This window comes from Phyllobates terribilis, unplaced genomic scaffold, assembly GCF_046119375.1.
Source record: "Phyllobates terribilis strain yellow unplaced genomic scaffold, ASM4611937v1 Scaffold_201__1_contigs__length_3545014, whole genome shotgun sequence".
NCBI classification, from domain to species: domain Eukaryota; kingdom Metazoa; phylum Chordata; class Amphibia; order Anura; family Dendrobatidae; genus Phyllobates; species Phyllobates terribilis.
This window is the reverse complement of record NW_027362961.1, coordinates 1,667,345-1,692,785: the sequence shown is the minus strand read 5'-3', so window position 1 is coordinate 1,692,785 and position 25,441 is coordinate 1,667,345. Positions and strand designations below refer to the sequence as shown.

At 47.4% G+C, this 25,441-nt stretch overlaps 1 protein-coding gene across 1 annotated transcript; it reads left to right on the top strand.

Moving 5' to 3' along the window:
* The first annotated feature begins 1,193 nt into the window (after positions 1-1,193).
* Positions 1,194-24,866, top strand: LOC141213651 (dynein axonemal heavy chain 12-like). The gene is made up of 6 exons (XM_073665256.1): positions 1,194-1,285; positions 12,785-12,969; positions 13,261-13,381; positions 14,517-14,799; positions 19,490-19,607; positions 24,281-24,866. The coding sequence occupies exons 2-4, from the start codon at positions 12,829-12,831 to the stop codon at positions 14,546-14,548; spliced, it is 294 nt and encodes a 97-aa protein (XP_073521357.1). The 5' UTR covers positions 1,194-1,285; positions 12,785-12,828; the 3' UTR covers positions 14,549-14,799; positions 19,490-19,607; positions 24,281-24,866.
* The last annotated feature ends 575 nt before the right edge of the window (positions 24,867-25,441 follow it).

Here is a 25,441-nt window from a genome sequence, read left to right as displayed (position 1 = left end):
TTCTCTCTCTCTTCTCTCTCTCTCTTCTCTCTCTCTTCTCTCTCTCTTCTCTCTCTCTCTCTCTCTCTCTTTCTCTCTCTCTCTCTCTCTCTCTCTCTCCGGCCCTCTTAAGGGCTACCCCAAATGTGTAAAAGATAGAAACCAATATTTGTGTTGTTTGTCCGTTTTATGAGCCTTTGATTAACCCCTTCTCACTCTTTGCCATATATATATATATATATATATATATATATATATATATATATACATAGTATGTGCAGGTGGGCCTTAAAGGGAATTTCCAGGACAAACATATTGATGGCCTATCCCCTGGTTATCTCATTAATATCAGATTTGTGGGGGTCCGGCACGTGGCTCCTCCACTAATCAGCTGTTTGCAGCTTCGGTCGAGGTCAGATGTAAACATTGTTGAGGAGCTGAACATCACAGCTCTGGTCACTGTGTAGTGGCCGCTCCCTGGTGCTGCAGATCAGCTCCTATTACATGAATATTAGCTGATCTGCAGGACCCGCAGTACAGTGAATGGAGCGGTGATGTTCAATCTTCACACTATTTACATCTGAGCGCTGCAATCAGCTGATGGGTAGAGCCGGTGCCGCGTGTCGGAGCCCCACCGATCTGATATTGTTAACCCATCCCCAGGATAAATCATCATTATTATACTACTGGAAACTCCATTAATGGATTGTCTGGGATTAATAACTCGAGCCCCTTCTTTAAGAAAAAACAGTCCCTAACTGGTCACAGGATAAATGTGGGATTTCAGGTCACCCATTTACTGCAATGTAGCTGGCAATGCCACCCAGCGGATCTAAGCAAGTCCCGGGGCCTCAACAATATACAGCCAGTGCCCGAGTATAGGATGGAAGATTAAAAAAAATCTTCAAAAATGTATTTTGTATGAGGCATACATCAAAAATACAGGCAATGCTTTTCCTGACAACACTGAGTTTTATAATGTGGAAAAAAACGTTTAAAAAAACACTGTGTGAACATAACCCTAACTGCATTGTGACTGTGTATATACATATATAAGCTGCCCCTCCCCCACCATGTGAGCATTCTCAGCGCGTACTGACCAATGCTGTCCACCAGGTGGCATCAGCAGGAAATTACAGCGATGAGACAAGCACTGCATGACATCCCCGCCCCAATCTGCCCTATACCAGACACGCCCCCTACCAACGCCCCGCCTCCACTGCCATGACAACCGAATTATTTAATGGCAGAAAGAGAGACCTTATATGAGCAGAGAAGTAGCGGCCGGAGCGCGGGGTCCGCACAGGTGAGCGCCCCCATAACACAGTGTATGTACTGCACGTCAGCTCTATGGCAGACTGTCACCTGTGCTGGATCCAGGACGTGTTACACTTATATCTGTACAGAGACACAGAGGACGCAGCGGGGCCTGTCGCCAGATATATATATGTGTGTGTGTATATACAGTATATATGTGTATGTATATGCTGTATTACTGTATATATGTGTGTGTGTGTGGGGATATACAGTATATATGTGTATGTATATGCTGTATTACTGTATATATGTGTGTGTGTGTATACAGTATATATATGTGTATGTATATGCTGTATTACTGTATATATGTGTGTGTGTATATATACAGTATATATGTGTATGTATATGCTGTATTACTGTATATATGTGTGTGTGTGGGGGGATATACAGTATATATATGTGTATGTATATGCTGTATTACTGTATATATGCGTGTATATATGTACTAGCTATTGAACCCGTTCTACGCCCGGGTGGCGAGCATTTTTATTGGTATATGGTCTCCCATCCTGGTATTTGTGCTGCCCCCATCCTATTGTGGTATGCATGGTCCCTCCACCCCCCAATCCTGGTATACATGGCACACCTCATTCCCCAATCATGGTATGTATGATCCCCTCACCCCCCAACCCTGGTATGCATGGCACACCTCACCCCCCAATCATGGTATGTATGGTCCCCTCACCCCCCAATCCTAGTATGCATGGCACACCTCATTCCCCAATCCTGGTATGCATGGTCCCCTCACCTCCCAATCCTGGTATACATGGCACCCCTCACCCCCCAATCCTGGTATGCATGGCACCCCTCACCCCCAATCCTGGTATACATGGCACCCCTCATTCCCCAATCCTGGTATGCATGGCACCCCTCATTCCCCAATCCTGGTATGCATGGCACCCCTCATTCCCCAATCCTGGTATACATGGCACCCATCACCCCCCAATCCTGGTATGCATGGTCCCCTCACCCCCCAATCCTGGTATGCATTTTCCCCTCACCCCCCAATCCTGGTATGCATGGTCCCCTCACCCCCCAATCCTGGTATGCATGGTCCCCTCACCCCCCAATCCTGGTATACATGGCACCCCTCATTCTCCAATCCTGGTATGCATGGCACCCCTCACCCCCAATCCTGGTATACATGGCACCCCTCATCCCCCAATCCTGGTATACATGGTCCCCTCACCCCTCAATTCTGGTATACATGGCATCCCTCATTCCCCAATCCTGGTATACATGGCACCCCTCACCCCCTAATTCTGGTATGCATGGTCCCCTCACCCCCCAATCCTGGTATGTTTGGTCCCCTCACCCCCCAATTCTGGTATACATGGCATCCCTCATTCCCCAATCCTGGTATGCATGGTCACCTCACCTCCCAATCCTGGTATACATGGCACCCCTCACCCCCCAATCCTGGTATGCATGGCACCCCTCACCCCCAATCCTGGTATACTTGGCACCCCTCATTCCCCAATCCTGGTATGCATGGCACCCCTCACCCCCAATCCTGGTATGCATGGCACCCCTCATTCCCCAATCCTGGTATGCATGGCACCCCTCATTCCCCAATCCTGGTATGCATGGCACCCCTCATCCCCAATCATGGTATGCATGGTCCCCCCCCAATTCTGGTATACATGGCACCCCTCAGCCCCAATCCTGGTATGCATGGTCCCCTCACCCCCCAATTCTGGTATACATGGTACCCCTCACCCCCAATCCTGGTATGCATGGTACCCCCTCATCCCTATTCTGGTATCTATGGTACCCCCTCACATCCCCAATCCTGGTATGCATGGTACCCCTCATCCCTATCCTGATATGCATGGCACCCCTCACCCCCAATCCTGTTATGCATGGCACCCCTCACCCCCAATCCTGTTATGCATGGTCCCCTCACCCCCAATCCTGTTATGCATGGTCCCCTTACCCCCCAATCCTGGTATGCATGGCACCCCTCACCCCCCAATCCTGGTATGGATAGTCCCCTCACCCGCCAATCCTGGTATGTATGGTCCTCTCACCCCCCAATCCTGGTATGTATGGCACCCCTCACCCCCCAATCCTAGTATGCATGGCACACCTCATTCCCCAATCCTGGTATGCATGGTCCCCTCACCTCCCAATCCTGGTATACATGGCACCCCTCACCCCCCAATCCTGGTATGCATGGCACCCCTCACCCCCAATCCTGGTATACATGGCACCCCTCATTCCCCAATCCTGGTATGCATGGCACCCCTCATTCCCCAATCCTGGTATGCATGGCACCCCTCATTCCCCAATCCTGGTATACATGGCAGCCATCACCCCCCAATCCTGGTATGCATGGTCCCCTCACCCCCCAATCCTGGTATGCATGGTCCCCTCACCCCCCAATCCTGGTATGCATGGTCCCCTCACCCCCCAATCCTGGTATGCATGGTCCCCTCACCCCCCAATCCTGGTATACATGGCACCCCTCATTCTCCAATCCTGGTATGCATGGCACCCCTCACCCCCAATCCTGGTATACATGGCACCCCTCATCCCCCAATCCTGGTATACATGGTCCCCTCACCCCTCAATTCTGGTATACATGGCATCCCTCATTCCCCAATCCTGGTATACATGGCACCCCTCACCCCCTAATTCTGGTATGCATGGTCCCCTCACCCCTCAATCCTGGTATGTTTGGTCCCCTCACCCCCCAATTCTGGTATACATGGCATCCCTCATTCCCCAATCCTGGTATGCATGGTCACCTCACCTCCCAATCCTGGTATACATGGCACCCCTCACCCCCCAATCCTGGTATGCATGGCACCCCTCACCCCCAATCCTGGTATACTTGGCACCCCTCATTCCCCAATCCTGGTATGCATGGCACCCCTCACCCCCAATCCTGGTATGCATGGCACCCCTCATTCCCCAATCCTGGTATGCATGGCACCCCTCATTCCCCAATCCTGGTATGCATGGCACCCCTCATCCCCAATCCTGGTATGCATGGTCCCCCCCAATTCTGGTATACATGGCACCCCTCAGCCCCAATCCTGGTATGCATGGTCCCCTCACCCCCCAATTCTGGTATACATGGTACCCCTCACCCCCAATCCTGGTATGCATGGTACCCCCTCATCCCTATTCTGGTATCTATGGTACCCCCTCACATCCCCAATCCTGGTATGCATGGTACCCCTCATCCCTATCCTGATATGCATGGCACCCCTCACCCCCAATCCTGTTATGCATGGCACCCCTCACCCCCAATCCTGTTATGCATGGTCCCCTCACCCCCAATCCTGTTATGCATGGTCCCCTTACTCCCCAATCCTGGTATGCATGGCACCCCTCACCCCCCAATCCTGGTATGGATAGTCCCCTCACCCGCCAATCCTGGTATGTATGGTCCTCTCACCCCCCAATCCTGGTATGTATGGCACCCCTCACCCCCCAATCCTGGTATGTATGGCACCCCTCATCCCTATCATGCTACACACAAATACAAGAAAATAAACACTTATACTCACCTTTCTTCCCTGTGCTCCAGCGCTGTTTCCCGTTCTGCTGGAGGCCGGGGGAGGAGTGCGGCGCCGAAGTACGCGTGTGCTCATACCACGCTGTCCGGCTCCATTTTGCTGAAGACACATTGCAAATGTGTCTTCAGTAAAATGGCGCCGGATAGCGCTATGCGCATGTGCCGATTTCAATGCCTCCCTCTTCCCCCGGACTCCGGACCGAACAGAAGCGCCGCGGTAGCGCTCATCCCGGTCAGGTAAGTATGTAAGTATGGCGCCAGAGATCGCGGTATGTGTTCAGTGTATAAGCATACCGTGATCTCCTGCACCATACACTCCTCTTACCTGTAACGGCTCCATGCGTTCTTCAGTCTGGAGCCAGACTGTGCAGGCGTGTCGCACTAGCGCAGACTATAAAGGCTTCAGACAGAGGGACGCTTGTAGCGTTATATTATAGATACTCTATATGTATGTATATATATATATGTATACTGTATATGTGTATATGCATACTGTATGTATATATATATGTATACTGTATATGGGTGTGTATATATGTATACTGTATATGGGTGTGTATATGTATACTGTATATGGGTGTGTATATATGTATACTGTATGTGTGTGTATATATATGTATACTGTATATGTGTGTGTATATCTATACTGTGTATATATGTATACTGTATATGGGTGTGTATATATGTATACTGTATATAGGTGTATATATATGTATACTGTAGATGTGTGTATATGTATACTGTATATGGGTGTATATATGTATACTGTATATAGGTGTATATATATGTATACTGTAGATGTGTGTATATGTATACTGTATATGGGTGTATATATGTATGCTGTATGTGTGTGTATATATATATGTACAGTGCTGGCCAAAAGTATTGGCACCCCTGCAATTCTGTCAGATAATACTCAGTTTCTTCCTGAAAATGATTGCAATCACAAATTCTTTGGTATTATTATCTTCATTTAATTTGCTTGCAAGGAAAAAATACAAAAGAGAATGAAGCAAAAATAAAATCATTGATCATTTCACACAAAACTCCAAAAATGGGCCGGACAAAAGTATTGGCACCCTCAGCCTAATACTTGGTTGCACAACCTTTAGCCAAAATAACTGCGAACAACCGCTTCCGGTAACCATCAATGAGTTTCTTACAATGCTCTGCTGGAATTGTAGACCATTCTTCTTTGGCAAACTTGTAGTGAGCTGGCCGTCTCTGGCTGTTCTGTGATAATTGATATAGAGCCTGTTACAGAAGTGATTACACAGGATGATGTTGCCACCTTGTGGCCAGAGGTTGCACCTGCGCAGGGTGTGATGACAGAGAAAAAGACTGAGCCTCCTGTGTCCCGCCCTAGAGAGTCACGTGACCAAAGTGGGAAGCAGGAAAAAGCGCGCGCAGAGTCTGCTGTGGTCTGTGAAAAGAGCCAGGACGGTGTGCAGGCCCTCGTGTGTGGCGCAGGAGAGACTCTCAACGTGATTTCTTCTATCTGACACCATATCCTCGGAGCCTTCCCCAGCTCCTGCACTGCTGAAGGATTCAGCTGTTACACTCCCTGCTACTGGAGTGTGGACTACATAAGGGGACCCACCAGAGCTTCTATCCGGATCAGAGAGACTGTAAGCGGGACCTCTGGCGAGAGGCCGAAGTATCCCTTCCTTTGTTTCCGCGAATTCTGCTGTTCCTGTTTTTTTTCCGGCTGGGACGCCTTCCTGCAAAGACAGACAGGCCTGCGACGGGGGACACATCCTTCTGGAGTAAAGGACTGGTAACGTGTGAGTAGGGACAGTGAGGGTCAGCTTATCAGTACACGTTATTACTGTGCATATTTACGGTTGTCATTTATTGTTTTTTTTTCTTTGCTGTGTTAAAAATGTATGCGAGTAAAGATACGGTTGTCAAGATAGAGTCTGTGTGTGGGGATCTTGCTGGGCCAGATCATAGATACCAATGCGCGGCCTTGCCCGCGGTCACTTCAAACTGCTCCAGGTCCCTGATATTTGAAGGGAGCCTTCTCCAAACTGCCATTTTGCGATCTCTCCACAGGTGTTCTATGGGATTCAGGTCTGGACTCATTGCTGGCCACCTTAGAAGTCTCCAGTGCTTTCTCTAAAACCATTTTATAGTGCTTTTGGAAGTGTGTTTTGGGTCATTGTCCTGCTGGAAGACCCATGACCTCTGAGGGAAACCCAGCTTTCTCACACTGGGCCCTACATTATGCTGCAAAATTTGTTGGTAGTCTTCAGACTTCATAATGCCATGCACACGGTCAAGCAGTCCAGTGCCAGAGGCAGCAAAGCAACCCCAAAACATCAGGGAACCTCCGCCATGTTTGACTGTAGGGACCGTGTTCTTTTCTTTGAATGTCTCTTTTTTTTTCCTGTACACTCTATGTTGATGCTTTTTCCCAAAAAGCTCTACTTTTGTCTCATCTGGTCAGAGAACATTCTTCCAAAACGTTTTAGGCTTTCTCAGGTAAGTTTTGGCAAACTCCAGCCTGGCTTTTTTATGTCTCGGGGTAAGAAGTGGGGTCTTCCTGGGTATCCTACCATACAGTCCCTTTTCATTCAGACGCCAACGGATAGTATGGGTTGACACTGCTGTACCCTCGGACTGCAGGGCAGCTTGAACTTGTTTGGATGTTAGTCGAGGTTCTTTATCCACCATCCGCACAATCTTGCGCTGAAATCTCTCGTCAATTTTTTTTTCCGTCCACATCTAGGGAGGTTAGCCACAGTGCCATGGGCTTTACACTTCTTGATGACACTGCGTACGGAAGACACAGGAACATTCAGGTCTTTGGAGATGGACTTGTAGCCTTGAGATTGCTCATGCTTCCTCACAATTTGGTTTCTCAAGTCCTCAGACAGTTCTTTGGTCTTCTTTCTTTTCTCCATGCTCAATGTGGTACACACAAGGACACAGGACAGAGGTTGAGTCAACTTTAATCCATGTTAACTGGCTGCAAGTGTGATTTAGCTATTGCCAACACCTGTTAGGTGCCACAGGTAAGTTACAGGTGCTGTTAATTACACGAATTAGAGAAGCATCACATGATTTTTCAAACAGTGCCAATACTTTTGTCCACCCCCTTTTTTAGGTTTGGTGTGGAATTATATCCAATCTGGCTTTAGGACAATTCTATTTGTGTTTTTTTCATTGAAGACAAATTAAATGAAGAGAATAATACCAAAGAATTTATGATTGCAATCATTTTCAGGAAGAAATTGAGCATTATCTGACAGAATTGCAGGGGTGCCAATACTTTTGGCCACCACTGTATACTGTATATGGGCGTGTGTATATATATATGTATACTGGTATGTGTGTGTATATGTGTGTATATATGTGTATATATGTATACTGTATATGTGTGTATATATGTATACTGTATATGTGTGTATATATGTATACTGTATATGGGTGTGTATATATATATATATATATACAGTATATGGGTGTGTATATATATATATACTGTATACTGGGTGTGTATATATGTATACTGTATAAGTGTGTATATATATGTATACTGTATATGGGTGTATATATATGTATACTGGTATATGTGTGTATATATGTATACTGTATATGGGTGTATATATGCATACTGTATATGTGTGTATATATGTATACTGTATATGTGTGTATATATATGTATACTGTATATGGGTGTGTATATATGTATACTGGTATATGTGTGTATATATGTATACTGTATATGGGTGTGTATATATGTATACTGTATATGTGTGTATATATGTATACTGTATATGTGTGTATATATGTATACTGTATATGGGTGTGTATATATATATATATATATACAGTATATGGGTGTGTATATATATATATACTGTATACTGGGTGTGTATATATGTATACTGTATAAGTGTGTATATATATGTATACTGTATATGGGTGTATATATATGTATACTGGTATATGTGTGTATATATGTATACTGTATATGGGTGTATATATGCATACTGTATATGTGTGTATATATGTATACTGTATATGTGTGTATATATATGTATACTGTATATGGGTGTGTATATATGTATACTGGTATATGTGTGTATATATGTATACTGTATATGGGTGTGTATATATGTATACTGTATATGTGTGTATATATGTATACTGTATATGTGTGTATATGTATACTGTATATGGGTGGATATATACAGTACAGACCAAAAGTTTGGACACACCTTCTCATTTAAAGATTTTTCTGTATTTTCATGACTATGAAAATTGTACATTCACACTGAAGGCATCAAAACTATGAATTAACACATGTGGAATTATATACTTAACAAAAAAGTGTGAAACAACTGAAAATATGTCTTATATTCTAGGTTCTTCAGAGTAGCCACCTTTTGCTTTGATGACTGCTTTGCACACTCTTGGCGTTCTCTTGATGAGCTTCTAGAGGTAGTCACCGGAAATGGTCTTCACTTCACAGGTGTGCCCTGTCAGGTTTAATATGATAAAGTGCTTTATTCTTTGTCGGGTCCAGGGGTCCTGTAGAATGTGAATCCCTGAGGAACAGCGGATCCTTGGCTTGTGCCAAGACAGAAGAAAAGTTGCTGAACACTTGGTACCCCAAAGTGATCAATCTATTTGCCAATCAAGATGCCCTGCAGTTGATTAATGCGGACAAATTGGATTCCTTTTATAACTGCGTCTCGACTAGCGGGGTGCCTCAAGGGTCTGTCTTGGGCCCTATATTATTTAATATATTTATTAATGATCTAGTGGAAGGGTTGCATAGTAAAATAGCAATATTTGCAGATGATACTAAACTTTGTAACGTAGTTAATACAGATGAGGATAGGGCACAGCTACAGGAGGATTTAGATAAATTGGGGAGTTGGGCCAAAAAATGGCAAATGGGGTTCAATGCCGATAAATGTAAGGTCATGCACATGGGAAAGAAAAACAGCAGTCACCCATACATATTAAATGGGAAACCGTTGGGGAAATCTGACATGGAGAAGGACCTGGGCGTCTTGGTTAACAGCAAATTAAATTGGAGTGCCCAGTGTCAGGCAGCAGCTGCGAAGGCAAATAGAGTCATGGCATGCATCAGAAGAGGAATAGGGGCATATGATGAGAACATTGTTCTTCCTCTGTGTAAAGCGCTGGTAAGGCCGCACTTAGAATATTGTGCACAGTTCTGGGCTCCGGTACTCAGGAAAGACATATTGGAGCTAGAGAGGGTACAAAGGAGGGCGACTAAGGTAATAAAGGGAATGGAGGGACTAAAATACCCAGAGAGGTTGTCCAAATTAGGCCTATTTACGTTGGAAAAGAGAAGGCTTAGTGGAGACCTCATAAACATGTATAAATACATCAGGGGGCTGTACAGAGATCTCTCCCATGACCTGTTTATACCAAGGATGGTGACAAAGACGAGGGGGCACACTATGCGTCTGGAGGAAAGGAGGTTCCTGCACCAGCATAGAAGGGGATTCTTTACGGTCAGAGCTGTGAGACTCTGGAATTCTCTGGGAGAGGAAGTGGTGATGTCCAACTCACTTAATGAGTTCAAGAGAGGACTGGACGCCTTTCTTGAGAACAATAAAATTACATCTTATGCTTAGTGATAGTTAATTAATCCAGGGATTTAATCTGACTGCCAGATTGGAGTCGGGAAGTGAATTTTTCCTCAATGATGTAAATTGGCCTATACCGCATGGTTTTTTTTTGCCTTCCCCTGGATCAACGCTGCGGAATAGCTGCAGTGCACAAGAAATAGGCTGAACTGGATGGACGCTTGTCTTTTTTCGGCCTTTTAAACTATGTAACTATGTAACACTTATGTCCAAGCAGGTAAAGGCGGCTGCAAGATCCGTGATATATAAGGATTCATGTTCATTATTGTATCTCTGGATCAGACATAGACTCAGAGTGATACAACTAAATAGACCCTATAGGGGTAAAGTTGGCATATCCGGGGGGAAATATATCCCAGATTTGCCAAACTGAGCCAACTCATGAAACACATGGGTACATAGGAGAAGAAAGAGTTAATTGGCGTAAAAAATATAAATTTTTATTCCATCAAGTTAAAAAACGTACATAGTAAAAAGAGAAATGACATAATACGGATAGTATAAAGACACTAATTAGATTACCAATGTAGCAAGATATGTTACAAAGTATACATATATGGTCACGCATATGGTCACAGTGGGACATGAGCAATATAGATAATATAGCATAAGGTTAGTATATCAAGACAATCCAAGGAGTGTAATAATATATCAAAAAGTAATCCATAAGTATTCCATAGTCATTGGATTTACACTTGCCATATGCATCAGGTATCCATCTAAATAATGCTCCTGCCCACAAATAATCAGATACATGTCATATAAAACATTTTTTAAGGTAGTCTCTTACCACAAAGAGTGCCAAAAAGGAGGGTAAAGTGCATAAAGGAACGCACAGTGGCAGAGTGGTATTCCCATCTCATATATTTATGGCACTTCCACAGTCTGAGGACGCACATTCGGCTGAAGTATATTGCTGCGCAGGGACATGCCGGGTCCCTGAGCTGCAATGCATGCCGCCAGCCAATCAAAGGCCAGTAGCTGATGTCGGCGTGCCAGTCACGAGCGACGCATGGAAGTGACGTCATGCGCTGCCTCTACCGGCACACTGAAATCAGCTACAGAAGAAGACGCCGCATGTCGTGGGAGCGCAGGAAGGTAAGAAGAATCATTTATTTTTGTTTATTTAATGTATTAGAAAAGAACGACAGAACATTATACCAGGAAAGGGCCAAGGATGGGGAGCATTAGACAAGGAAGGGGCTCAGGGTGGGGAGAATTAGACAAGGAAGGGGCCCAGGATGGGGAGCATTATATAAAGAAGGGGCCCAGGATGGGGAACATTATACAAGGAAAGGGCCCAGGATAGGGAGCATTATACCAGAATGGGGGTCATTATACCATGACATGGGCCAGGATGAAGGACATTACACCAGGAAGGGCACAAGGATGGAGGTCATTATACCAGAATGGGGCCTAGGATGGGGGACAGGATACCAGGATGGAGGACATTGTTATAGGATGGGGGACATTGTACCAGGATTGGGGACATTGTTACAGGAAGGGGCCAGGATGGGGGACATTATTACAGTAAGAGGCCCAGGACCAAGGACATTATACCAGGAAGGAGCCCAGAATTGGGACGTTATTGCTGAAAGGGGCTCAGGATGGGGGGTATTATACACAGAAGGTGGATATTATAACAGGAAGAGGCCCAGGATCGGGGATATTATAACAGGAAGGGGCGCAGGATGGGGAACATTATACCAGGAAGGGGCCTAGAATGAGAGACATTATTATAGGATGGGGCTACAATGGGAAACATCCAAGGCAGGGACGAACACGCGCATCATTATCGGATCTAGAATGCTACAAGGGCCCATACATCTGACCAACATGCTGGTGGGGGCCCAGGTCCAAATTTTGCACATCTGCAGGAACATGGCATATGGCTTAACAGTATGTCATATGTTGGGAAGGGGTTAAGCTACAGCACATTACATAGCCTCTTGCAGCTATATCAATGGAAAAATTAAAAAATGTATGGCTTTTTGAAGAAGGGAAGGAAAAAATGCAAAACAAAAAATTATCCGGTCCTGAAGGGATTAAGGATTTCCCACCCACAGTAAATGTTGTCACTCAGCTTAAAATCTTCACTTGCTTATTAGCAGAAGCTAAGGTTTCATTAGGATCTCCGAGGCTAAAGTTACATGCGGCTCCAGCTTACATGTAAAGGGGATGGTATCAAGGAGTCTCGCCAAACTTTCCCTACAAATGTCCAACAATTCAGAATTCATATCCATTGATAATTTATCTTCTAAAATGATAGCATTTTTTTTCTATCCTTTTCATTTTATGTGTAATTAACTTTTTGCTCTCCTCCTTTAAGCAATGGGAGGAACGACTGATAAGGATCCAGGAAACCATTGATGAATGGCTGAAGGTGCCGACCCAGTGGCTTTAATCTTCTCTTCTGAGGACATCATGCAGCAAATGCCTGAAGAAGGACGCTTATTCCAGACTGTGGACAGAAACTGGAGAGAGATCATGAAACATTGCGTTAAAGACCCGAAGGTAAATGGATGCTTCATGGTGGACTGATACAAGAAAGCACGGTCATCTTGCATCCAGGATTGATGTTTTCCAAGAGTCCGTGTCCTGATGCTTCCATCACAAGGATCCCGGGTTATGGGGCTCCGCACTGCCTGGACTCCAGCCTCCCGCATCTTCTATTTTCTATCCAAATAGGTTCTAATTTTTCTTTTAATATAAACTATTGGCACAATAGTCAATGAATGTGACCTTTTTTCAGTCTCTATAACTATATAATGGAATCTTACTTATGGGCTATCTACTTTGTTTTAGGTTTTAAGCGCCACTTCTCTGACCGGACTTCTGGAGAAACTTCAGGACAGCAATGTGCTTCTGGATAAAATCATGAAAGGGCTGAATGCCTATCTGGAGAAGAAGAGGCTTTTTTCCCACGGTATAGTCCTTTCACTTGTTGCAATGATTGTATATATTCCTTAAATATTTTTTTTTCTTATTTAAACGCATTGAAATCATTTTTGTAATTGGATTTCATTAATAATTTTGCACTGTTTGCCTTCTATTGGCTCTGTGTTGCGCTGGCTATTGGACTTATTTTTAATCTGTCTTTTTTCAGCTCCTCTTAGCCGATTTATGACCACAGATCACATCAAAGCTGAATGTGCAGGAAACAAAAAGCCTAACGGTGCAACATTTTTAATGAAACTGAATTGTCGCAAATACTCGCAATTAAATGGGTATTCCCATCTCCAAGATCCTATCCCAATATGTAGTAGGCGTAGTAATAATAATAATATTAGCAAATACCTCCAATTAGAAGTGTAGTATAGTTCTTCTGATTCACTATGTCGCTTTCCCCATGTGCAAGGCATTGCAGTAGCTTCGGTATCCATGGTTACGACCACTCATATAGTGACAGTTATTTGCTAGTGGTCGTAACCTAAGCTACTGCAATGCCCTGCACATGGGGTAAGCGACAAAACAAATCAGAAGAACTATACTAAACTTCTAATTGGAGGTATTTGCTAATATTATTATTATTACGCATACTACATATTGGGGTAGAATCCTGGAGATGGGAATACACATTTCAGTTAAATAAAAAAAAGTTCCCAAAGCTGGATAGCCCCTTTAAGCTAACCATACGCATGACATATGAGATACCCGTGGTCTGAATGGTTATTTGGCTATTTCTCCTGACTCCCACCTATTCTGCTGAACAGTCATGTGGTTTTAATGGGGAGAGAGGAGAAAGTCGGTACTGGACACCTCCGGCAGCGGGTTATCTCCCCTGAGAACCAAAAGACCGGGTATTGAAATCCCATCTGCCCGATCCTTCTGGCCCTGACATCCTCTATCGGGGGAGAGTCAGGAGACCCCCATACACATCAGTGGGTAGGCCGGTCCTGCTGCAATCGTCAGGTTTAAACTATTTTAATCCAATGTGTATGGGGACTGAATCTTTACTTTAAAGCTTTGCTTTTCTATTTTCTCACATAGACACTAATACAAATGGCGCCTGACCCAATACTTTAATGACATCTTTATCATATTGTGCATTTTCGCTTTAGCTTTTTCTTCCTGTCCAACGACGAAATGCTAGAAATTCTCTCTGAGACTAAAGATCCTCTGCGGGTCCAACCACATCTAAAGAAGGGCTTTGAAGGCATAGCAAAGCTGGAGCTCCTTCCTAACCTGGACATCAAAGCCATGTACAGCACCGAGGGGGAACGCGTAGAGCTCATCCAGACCATCTCCACCTCCGAGGCTCGGGGGGCCGTGGAGAAGTGGCTCATCCAAGGGGAAGATGTCATGTTAAGGAGCGTGCATGATGTTATTGCTCGGTCACGAATGGTACGGATCTACCTACAGACCAAAAGCATTAATTGGAACTAATCTAGTCTATATATATAATCGTCTTATCCCGTCTGTCTGTCTGTCTGTGTGTCTGTCTGTCCAGGAAATCCCGCGTCGCTCATTGGTCCGGCAGCGGCCAATCAGCGCCGGGGGATTTCTAAAAAAAGATGGCGGCCGTTAGCGGCTCATCTGCGGGACGGAGCTGAGCGGCCATGCAGCCGGGAGATGACCGGCGCAAGGCGCTCATCTCCCGGCCGGCAACAGCAGAAGGAACCCGACCGACGGACCCATCTGCGGGATGGAGATGCAGCCGGAAGATGAGCGCCGCGAGGCGCTCATCTCCCGGCCGGTAGCAGCGGAAGGACCGCCGGCGTCGCTGACCTCCATGCGGAAGGGAGGACCGGGGAGCGGCGCCGCGGGTCGGGATACTTCTGCTGTGAGCGCCCGCTATGTCCCGGGTTCTCGCAGCGGAAGTAGCCGCACAGGCAGCGCCGCTCCCCGGTCCTCACCAAGACGATTCGATGATTGATCGCGGTCTTCGGACCCGACCAATCACTGATCTTAGCGCAAAACTTAAACACCGCTGTGCTGATTGGTCGCCGACGCTGCCCGCGACCAATCACCGATCTTGGCTCCACATTTAAACACCGCTGTGGTGATTGGTCGCGGCCGATATTTAAATTTGGCGCCAAAATCGGTGATTGGTCGCGGCCGATATTTCAATTTGGCGCCCAAATCGGTGATTGGTCGCGGTCAGCGTCCGTGACCAATCAGCACAATAGTGTTTAACTTTGGCGCCAAGATCAGTCATTGGTCGCGGGCCAAGACAGCGACCAATCACCGATTTGTGCGGCACTTTTAAATAGCGTCCGTGACCAATTGGATGTCAGCGCCTCTCCCCGGTCCTCCCTTCACACCCTAGCCGCATGGATGTCAGCGCCGCTCCCCGGTCCTCCCTTCACAGCCTAGCCGCATGGATGTCAGCGGCGCTGCCTGTGCGGATACTTCCGCTCCGAGAACCCGGGACATGAGCGGGCGCTCGCAGCAGAAGTATCTGGACTCGCAGCGCCGCTCCCCGGTCCTCCCTTCACACCCTAGCCGCTGATGTCCCCACTGTATCCGCATGGTCTTACAAAGGTCCGGACATTTGTGTTAAAAATCGCTGATTGGTCGCTGGCGCTGCCCGCGACCAATCACCGATTTGGGCGCCAAATTTAAATATCAGCCGCGACCAATCAGCACAGCGGTGTTTAAATGTGGAGCCAAGATCGGTGATTGGTCGCGGCCGATATTTAAATTTGGCGCCCAAATCGGTGATTGGTCGCGGGCAGCGCCAGCGACCAATCAGCGATTTTTAACACAAATGTCCGGACCTTTGTAACACCATGCGGATACTGTGGGGACATCAGCGGCTAGGGTGTGAAGGGAGGACCGGGGAGCGGCGCTGCGGGTCGGGATACTTCTGCTCCGAGCGCCCGCTCATGTCCCGGGTTCTCGGAGCGGAAGTATCCGCACAGGCAGCGACGCTGACATCCATGCGGCTAGGGTGTGAAGGGAGGAACGGGGAGCGGCGCTGACATCCAATTGGTCGCGGACGCTATTTAAAAGTGCCGCACAAATCGGTGATTGGTCGCGGTCTTGGCCCACAACCAATCACGGATCTTGCCGCAAAAGTTAAACACTACAGTGCTGATTGGTCGCGGACGCTGACAGCGACCAATCACCGATTTGGGCGCCACATTCAAATATCGGCCGCGACCAATCACCGATCTTGGCTCCACATTTAAACACCGCTGTGCGGATTGGTCGCGGACGCTATTTAAATGTGGCACCAAAATCGGTGATTGGTCGCGCCCAGCGTCGGCGACCAATCAGCACAGCGGTGTTTAAATGTGGAGCCAAGATCGGTGATTGGTCGCGGCCGATATTTGAATGTGGCGCCCAAATCGGTGATTGGTCGCTGTCAGCGTCCGCGACCAATTAGCACCGTAGTGTTTAACTTTGGCCGCAAGATCAGTGATTGGTTGCGGGCCAAGTCGGCGACCAATCACCGATTTGTGCGGCACATTTAAATAGCGGCCGTGACCAATTGGATGTCAGCGCCGCTCCCCGGTGCTCCCTTCACGCCCTAGCCGCATGGATGTCAGCGCCGCTGCCTGTGCGGATACTTCCGCTCCGAGAACCCGGGACATGAGCGGGCGCTCGCAGCAGAAGTATCCCGACCCGCAGCGCCGCTCCCCGGTCCTCCCTTCACACCCTAGCCGCTGATGTCCCCACAGTATCCGCATGGTGTTACAAAGGTCCGGACATTTGTGTTAAAAATCGCTGATTGGTCGCTGACGCTGCCGCCGACCAATCACCGATTTAGGCGCCAAATTTAAATATCGGCCGCGACCAATCACCGATCTTGGCTCAGCATTTAAACACCGCTGTACTGATTGGTCGCGGACGCTATTTAAATGTGCCGCCAAAATTGGTGATTGGTCGCGCACAGCGTCGGCGACCAATCAGCACAGCGGTGTTTGAATTTGCCGCCAAGATCGGTGATTGGTCGCGGCCAGCGCCAGCGACCAATCAGCGATTTTTAACACAGATGTCCTGACCTTTGTAACACCATGCAGATACTGTGGGGACATCAGTGGCTAGGGTGTGAAGGGAGGACCGGGGAGCGGCGCTGCGAGTCCGGATACTTCTGCTGCGAGCGCTCGCTCATGTCCCGGGTTCTTGCAGCGGAACTATCCGCACAGGCAGCGGCGCTGACATCCATGCGGCTAGGGTGTGAAAGGAGGACCGGGGAGCGGTGCTGACATCCAATTGGTCGCGGCCGCTATTTAAATTTAAATGTGGCGCCAAAATCGGTGATTGGTCGCGCCCAGCGTCGGCGACCAATCAGCACAGCGGTGTTTAAATGTGGAGCCAAGATCGGTGATTGGTCGCGGCCGATATTTAAAATTGGCGCCCAAATCGGTGATTGGTCGCGGGCAGCGCCAGCGACCAATCAGCGATTTTGAACACAAATGTCCGGACCTTTGTAACACCCTGCGGATACTGTGGGGACATCAGCGGCTAGGGTGTGAAGGGAGGACCGGGGAGCGGCGCTGCGGGTCGGGATACTTCTGCTCCGAGCGCCCGCTCATGTCCCGGGTTCTCGCAGCGGAAGTAGCCGCACAGGCAGGGGCGCTCCCCTGTCCTCTCTAATACGATTCCACTCCCCGCTCCTCACCAATACGATTCGCTGATTGGTCGCGCTCTCCACACCCGACCAATCAGTGATCTTGGCGCTAAAGTTAAACACCGCTCTGCTGATTGGTCGCGTCCGCTGCCCGCAACCAATCACCGATTTGGGCGCCACATTTAAATAGCGGCCGCGACCATTCACCGATCTTGCCGCCACATTTAAACACTGCTGTGCTGATTGGACGCGGACGCCGGACGCGTCCAATCAACGAGATTGGCGCCAAATTTAAGCAACGCTCTGCTGATTGATCGCGGTCGCTGGCCGAGATCAATCAGCAGTATTGGCGCAAAATTTAAACAACGCTCTGCTGATTGGTCGCGGATGTCGGCCGTGACCAGTCAGCAGTATTGGCGCCAAATTTAAACCTCACTCTGCTGATTGGTCGCAACCACCGGCCGCGACCAATCTGCGTTTTTGGTGCCAAATTTAAACAACGCTCTGCTGATTGGTCACAGTCGCCGGCCGAGACCAATCAGCAGCATTGGGGCCAAATGTAAACCCCGCTGTGCTGATTGGTCGCGGTCGCCGGCAAAGACCCATCAGCATTATTGGTGCCAAATTTAAACCCTGCTCTGCTGATTGGTCGCAGCCACCAGCCGCGACTAATCAGCGATTTTGGTGCCAAATTTAAACACCGCACTGCTGATTGGTCGCGGCCGCCAGCCGCGACCAATCAGCGAGATTGGCGCCAAATTTAAACGCCGCTCTGCTGATTGGTCGCGGCCGCCATCCGCGACCAATCAGCGAGATTGGCGCCAAATTTAAACAACGCTCTTATGATTGTTCGCTGTCGCCGGCCTCGACCAATCAGCGATTTTGGCGCCAAATTTAAAGAATGCTCTGCTGTTTGGTCGCGGCCGGCGACCAATCTGTGATTTTGGCGCCGAATTTAAACCCCGCTCTGCATCGCTCTGCTGATTGGTCGCGGTCGGCGGCCATGACCAGTCAGCAGTATTGGCGCCAAATTTAAACACCGCTCGGCTGATTGGTCGCGACTAATCAGCGATTTTGGTGCCAAATTTAAACACGCTCTCCAGTCCTCACTAACACGGTTCGCTGATTGGTCGCGGCCGCCGCCCGCGACCAATCATCGATATTGCCGCCAAATTTAAACACCGCTTTGCTGATTGGTCGCGGTTGCCGAACGCGACCAATCAGCGATTTTGGCGCCAAATTTAAACACAGCTCTGCTGATTGCACCCGGTCGGCCGCATACCTATTCTAGAATACCCGATGCATTAGAATCGGGCCACCATCTAGTTCTTTTATATTTGTATAAGATTATTTGGCGGCAGTGAATGATTTGTGGATGATGTATCTCTTGCAATAGAGCCAGGTAGCAGATCTTCTACCTGCAATCGGTAGAAATGAATTTGCTAGATAATACTAGTAAGGTTGTCCCTCTCTTAAATGCTTCTGTCAACGTAATTTAACTTTCTTTTTTAAAAGGCATACCCTGCGACTGCAAGAAAAGACTGGGTGAGGGAATGGCCGGGACAGGTCGTGCTCTGTGTGTCTCATGTTCTGGACAAGTGAAGTGCATGAAGCTATCGACAGTGGCCCGGAGGTACGGCATAAGCTCCTTTACTGATCAAGGTTGCTTCACTATAAACAGTCATGGCCGGAAGTGTTGGCACCCTTGAAGTTGTTCCAGAAAATGAAGTATTTTTCCATAAAAAATTGCATGTGTATTTTCTGTTATACACATGTTTATTTCCTTTGTATGTATTGGAACAACACAAAAAAAGGCAAATTGGATATAATTTCACACAAAACCCCATAAATGGGTCGGACAAAATTGTTGGCATCTTTCCAAAATTGTGGGTAAACAATTTTGTTTCAAGCATGTGATGCTCGTTCAAAGTCACCTGTGGCAAGTAAAAGGTGCGGGCAATATGAAAATCACACCTGAAACCTGATACAAAGTTGACTCAGTCTTTGCGTTGTTACGTGCCACACTAAGCAGGGAGAACAGAAAGAGGAGAAGAGAACTGTCTGAGGACTTGAGAACCAAAATTGTTGACTAATATCTTCTTTTTGTGTTGTTCCAATATACACAAATGAAATAAACATGTGAACAACAAAACGTGTAATTGTAATAATTTTCTGGGAGAAATACATATATATACATTCATAGACAGACTTCATGAGTTCTCCTGCTAATAGACTGTCATACCCAGAGACGCAGCTTATAGGAGTTTCCAGGGGGGGATATACCATTGGTGCAACAGAGGTAAGGGGACCCACATTCACATCCAAAGATGCAAGCAGCTTATTTCACAGTACGTTATTAGACTGCAAAGAGCCCATGTAGTGTTCTTGCCCAGGGGTCTTCTCCTGGGGGTTGCAGTTGTACAGCGGCTCAATATCTTGAAGGTACCCAAAAGGCTCCATAGTATTGTTGGGATTTTGCATTGATTCATGCATCTTGTCTAGAGATGCGCAACTAAATTTGCAGGACCTTGGTCTAAGAGAGCAGGTTAGTAGTCTGTGGCTGTTGGATGGGAGCCTTGCTAACCGCCTCTTACATGCCGGCATCCCTGGCTCCTCTTTTGATTAGCCGGCCAGGCGTGATGTCATTTGTGCCTCACACCACAACTATGACATCGACATCAAAAGAGGAGCCGGAGATGCCGGTTCACGGGGCTCCGGTCCTGCGGCCGTGGAATACTGACCGGACTGTTGGACCAGAGTCCTGCAAATCCATTCGCTCATCTCTACTCTCGTCATATCTACCAATAAGGGAAGACATTGTATGGGATTTCCCATAATACCAGCATAAAATTAATCCATCTGCATTGAGTTTTCCATGCTGTTTGTAGCAGGGTTTTATAGAGGTACATCTGGGTATTTGGAGCAATTTGCGAGGAGGCAAATTGTCCCAGCAGACTCGCAGCACATTGGGGGCTCTCGTCACCATAGAGGGGCACGCTCGTGACGTGGTCACGGAAATGATCGAAACAGGTTTGTGCAAACATCATGGCTGGCAGCAAACTTTCCAATACCATGTTCTATTTATTATACACTACATGGAGAAAGGTATTGTGCCCCCTCCACATTACACCTACAGGGGCTTTTATGGCCTCCTATTCTAATCCATATCCAGGATGTTAATATGGAGTCCGTCCCTCTGCAGATATCACAGCTCAGTATGCCGAGCACCTTCATACATTTCACCATATTCCTATGTTCTTTCCATATCTATGTTATGTTCCCCCCTCTTTTCTTTGAGTTTTCATAGGACACAATTGATCTTGTCACAGTAAAGCAATCTTGGGGTGTACTTACAATGACGTCTATGGGGCAGTAGTCATTTCTGCATATTGAGATGGTGGTCCCTATATAGGAATGTTTTGGCATCTGTAGGTGTCGGCATCCCCTGTATATGACTCATTGCCACAATTGATCTTCTTTATAGTCAGTGGTTTGGATGGCCTAGGTGCGGTTTGTAATATTTTCTATCAATGGTGTGTGTGCCCTCCTCTGTGCAGTGTCGTTCTATAACCATGGATGGACTAATAAAGGGGTTTTATGTCAATTCCTTTAATGACCTTTTGTTCGGTTTCTTTGTAGGTATTATGTCATTCTCCGAGTGGTCAGCCATTCTAAGCCTGAGCAGACATATGGCAATGTAATTGATGTGTGCCTGACATTGTTCTTCCCTATGTGGCGGTGACATATTTATGCTGCCATTCTCCAGTATTTGTTCTAATTAATCATCCTAAAGGTGTTTAGTGGGGTTGAGGTTGAGAACGTGTGGGAAACAGTTCTGCTCTTCTATTCCCTTAGGGTTGGAAGCTACAATTGTTTAAAATGTCTTGTGCTGAAGCATTAAGATATCTTTTCACTGGAACTAAGGGGCCTAGACCACCCCCTAAAAACAAGGCCATACCTCCACCACCAAACTGCCCAGCGGGCACAATGCAGTTAATAGGGTAACGTTCTCCTGGCATTCACCAAATCCAGACTCGTCCATCAGATGCCAGATAGAGAAGTGTGATCCGTCACTGCACAGAACAGGTCTCCTCCAGAGTCCTGTGGTGGCGGCTTCACACCACTCCATCCGACGCTCGGCATCGTGCTTGGTGATGTAAGGCTGCATGCAGCTGCTCGGCCATAAAGCTCCAGGCGGGGGCGCAGTGTTTGCGGTGATGTTGTTACCAAAGTAGATCTGGACTCTGCAGTTATGGAGTCAGGAGAGCGTTCTGCCCTCTGCTCCTCAGCACTCAGTGACCCCGCTCTGTAATGTTCCGGGGTCTCCTGAGTTGCTGCAGTTCCTTCCACTCCTTAATAATATCACTCACATGTGATGGGGGAAGATTTAGGAGGGAAGAAATGTAATATCCAGACTTGTTACCCCGGTGGCTCCTATTACAGGACCGCGCTGGTATCAGAGAGCTCTGCACCACCAGCCGTTCTGTCATATGTTAGTAACAGCACACAGCATGGGAGGGCGGATGTTATACACCGGGGGGCGTGGGGATTGATGTTATACACTGGTGGGGGGCGAGAGTCTTAATGTTATACAAGGCCGAGGGGCCAGATGTTATACCCTAGGGGTACGAGGGGCTAGATGTTATACTGTCCGAGGGCTGGATGTTATACACTGAGGAGCAAGGGGACGGATATTATATACCGGGGTGAGGGGACGGATATTATACACCGGGGGGCGTGGGGACGGATATTATACACCAGGGGCGAGGGGACGGATATTATACACCAGGTGCGAGGGGACGGATATTATACACCAGGGGTGAGGGGACAGATATTATACACCAGGTGCGAGGGGACGGATATTATTCACCAGGGGCGAGGGGACGGATATTATACACCAGGGGCGAGGGGACGGATATTATTCACCAGGGGCGAGGGGACGGATATTATACACCAGGGGCGAGGGGACGGATATTATACACCAGGGGCGAGGGGACGGATATTATACACCAGGTGCGAGGGGACGGATATTATACACCAGGGGTGAGGGGACGGATATTATACACCAGGGGTGAGGGGACGGATATTATACACCAGGGGCGAGGGGACGGATATTATACACCAGGTGCGAGGGGACGGATATTATACACCAGGGGTGAGGGGACGGATATTATACACCAGGGGCGAGGGGACGGATATTATACACCAGGTGCGAGGGGACGGATATTATACACCAGGGGTGAGGGGACAGATATTATACACCAGGGGCGAGGGGACGGATATTATACACCAGGTGCGAGGGGACGGATATTATACACCAGGTGCGAGGGGACGGATATTATACACCAGGGGTGAGGGGACAGATATTATACACCAGGGGTGAGGGGACAGATATTATACACCAGGTGCGAGGGGACGGATATTATACACCAGGGGTGAGGGGACGGATATTATACACCAGGGGCGAGGGGACGGATATTATACACCAGGTGCGAGGGGACGGATATTATTCACCAGGGGCGAGGGGACGGATATTATACACCAGGGGCGAGGGGACGGATATTATACACCAGGTGCGAGGGGACGGATATTATTCACCAGGGGCGAGGGGACGGATATTATTCACCAGGGGCGAGGGGACGGATATTATACACCGGGGCGAGGGGACGGATATTATACACCGGGGGGGCGAGAGGCCAGATGTTATACACAAGGGGGAGGGAGCGAGGGGACAGATGTTATACACCGGGGCTGGGGGCCGGATATTATGCAAAGAAGGGCTTGGGGTTGGATGTTATACAGTGGGGTTGAGGGGATGGATTTTATACACTGGCGGGGGGGGGCGAGGGGACGGATATTATACACCGGGGGGGCGAGAGGCCGGATGTTATACACCAGGGGGAGGGAGCGAGGGGACAGATGTTATACACCGGGGCTGGGGGCCGGATGTTATACCCTGGGGGCCAGATGTTATGCAATGGAGCGCTTGGGGTTGGATGTTATACAGTGGGGTTGAGGGGATGGATTTTATACACTGGCGGGGGGCGAGGGGAGAGATGTTATACTAAACTAGGGGCGAGGGGTGGATGTTATACACCGGGGGAGGCGAGAGGCCGGATTTTATAAACTGGGGGCTGAGAGTCCGGATATTATACACCGTGGGCAATGGGACTAAATGAAAAAAGCAGAATTCGGTGACTAGGAGTTTTGTCCTATAATGTATGTGCATTTGCCTTCCCTTTAGAAACTCTCCCTTGTGATTCTGCAGTGTCTTAGAGGTTGACTATCTTTTCCTACATTCCTCAGGAGTTTCTCATGAACAGACTTCCGGTGGCTTGCCCAACTCCGCTATTACTGGGAGAATGAGAATGCGAGAGTGCGAATCATCAACTGCAATGTGAAGTCCGCCTATGAGTACCTGGGCAGCTCCCCACGCCTGGTCATCACTCCGCTTACTGACCGATGCTAGCGGACTCTGCTATGATGTGATGGGTTATGCTCAGAAATGTTTTTGACTTTTGTATGATGCATGAAACTTATTAGCAATTATTATTGATATTTCATACCAGTTCTTTCATGTTTCATTGGTAGATCGGTGCTTTTTATCTAAATCTTGGTGGAGCTCCAGAAGGTCCGGCCGGCACAGGAAAAACTGAGACCACCAAAGATTTGGCCAAGGCGCTGGCCGTGCAGTGTGTGGTCTTTAACTGCTCTGATGGTTTGGACTACATAGCAATGTCAAAGGTACATACAATGTTAAGCTGCTCCATTGCAGATAATAAACTGACTCCATCCGATGTTCTGCTGACATCTTTTGATTATATAGTACAGACCAAAAGTTTGGACACACATTCTCATTTAAAGATTTTTCTGTATTTTCATGACTATGAAAATTGTACATTCACACTGAAAGCATCAAAACTATGAATTAACACATGTGGAATTATATACTTAACAAAAAAGTGTGAAACAACTGAAAATATGTCTTATAGTCTAGGTTCTTCAAAGTAGCCAAGAGGTAGTCACCGGAAATGGTTTTCACTTCACAGATGTGCCCTGTCAGGTTTAATAAGTGGGATTTCTTGCCTTATAAATGGGGTTGGGACCATCAGTTGTGTTGTGCAGAAGTCAGGTGAATACACAGCTGATAGTCCTACTGAATAGACTGTTAGAATTTGTATTATGGCAAGAAAAAAGCAGCTAAGTAAAGAAAAACGAGTGGCCATCATTACTTTAAGAAATGAAGGTCAGTCAGTCCGAAAAATTGGGAAAACTTTGAAAGTGTCCCCAAGTACAGTTGCAAAAACCATGAAGCGCTACAAAGTAACTGGGTCACATGAGGACCGCCCCAGTAAAGGAAGACCAAGAGTCACCTCTGCTTCTGAGGATAAGTTTATCCGAGTCACCAGCCTCAGAAATCGCAGGTTAACAGCAGCTCAGATTAGAGACCAGGTCAATGCCACACAG

Coding starts and splice junctions, on each gene's coding strand:
- LOC141213651 (XM_073665256.1), top strand. CDS start 12,829: ATGGCTGAAGGTGCCGACCCAGTGGCTTTAATCTTCTCTTCTGAGGAC. Junction 12,970..13,260: donor ATTGCGTTAAAGACCCGAAG/GTAAATGGATGC, acceptor ACTTTGTTTTAG/GTTTTAAGCGCCACTTCTCT. Junction 13,382..14,516: donor GAAGAGGCTTTTTTCCCACG/GTATAGTCCTTT, acceptor TTTTCGCTTTAG/CTTTTTCTTCCTGTCCAACG.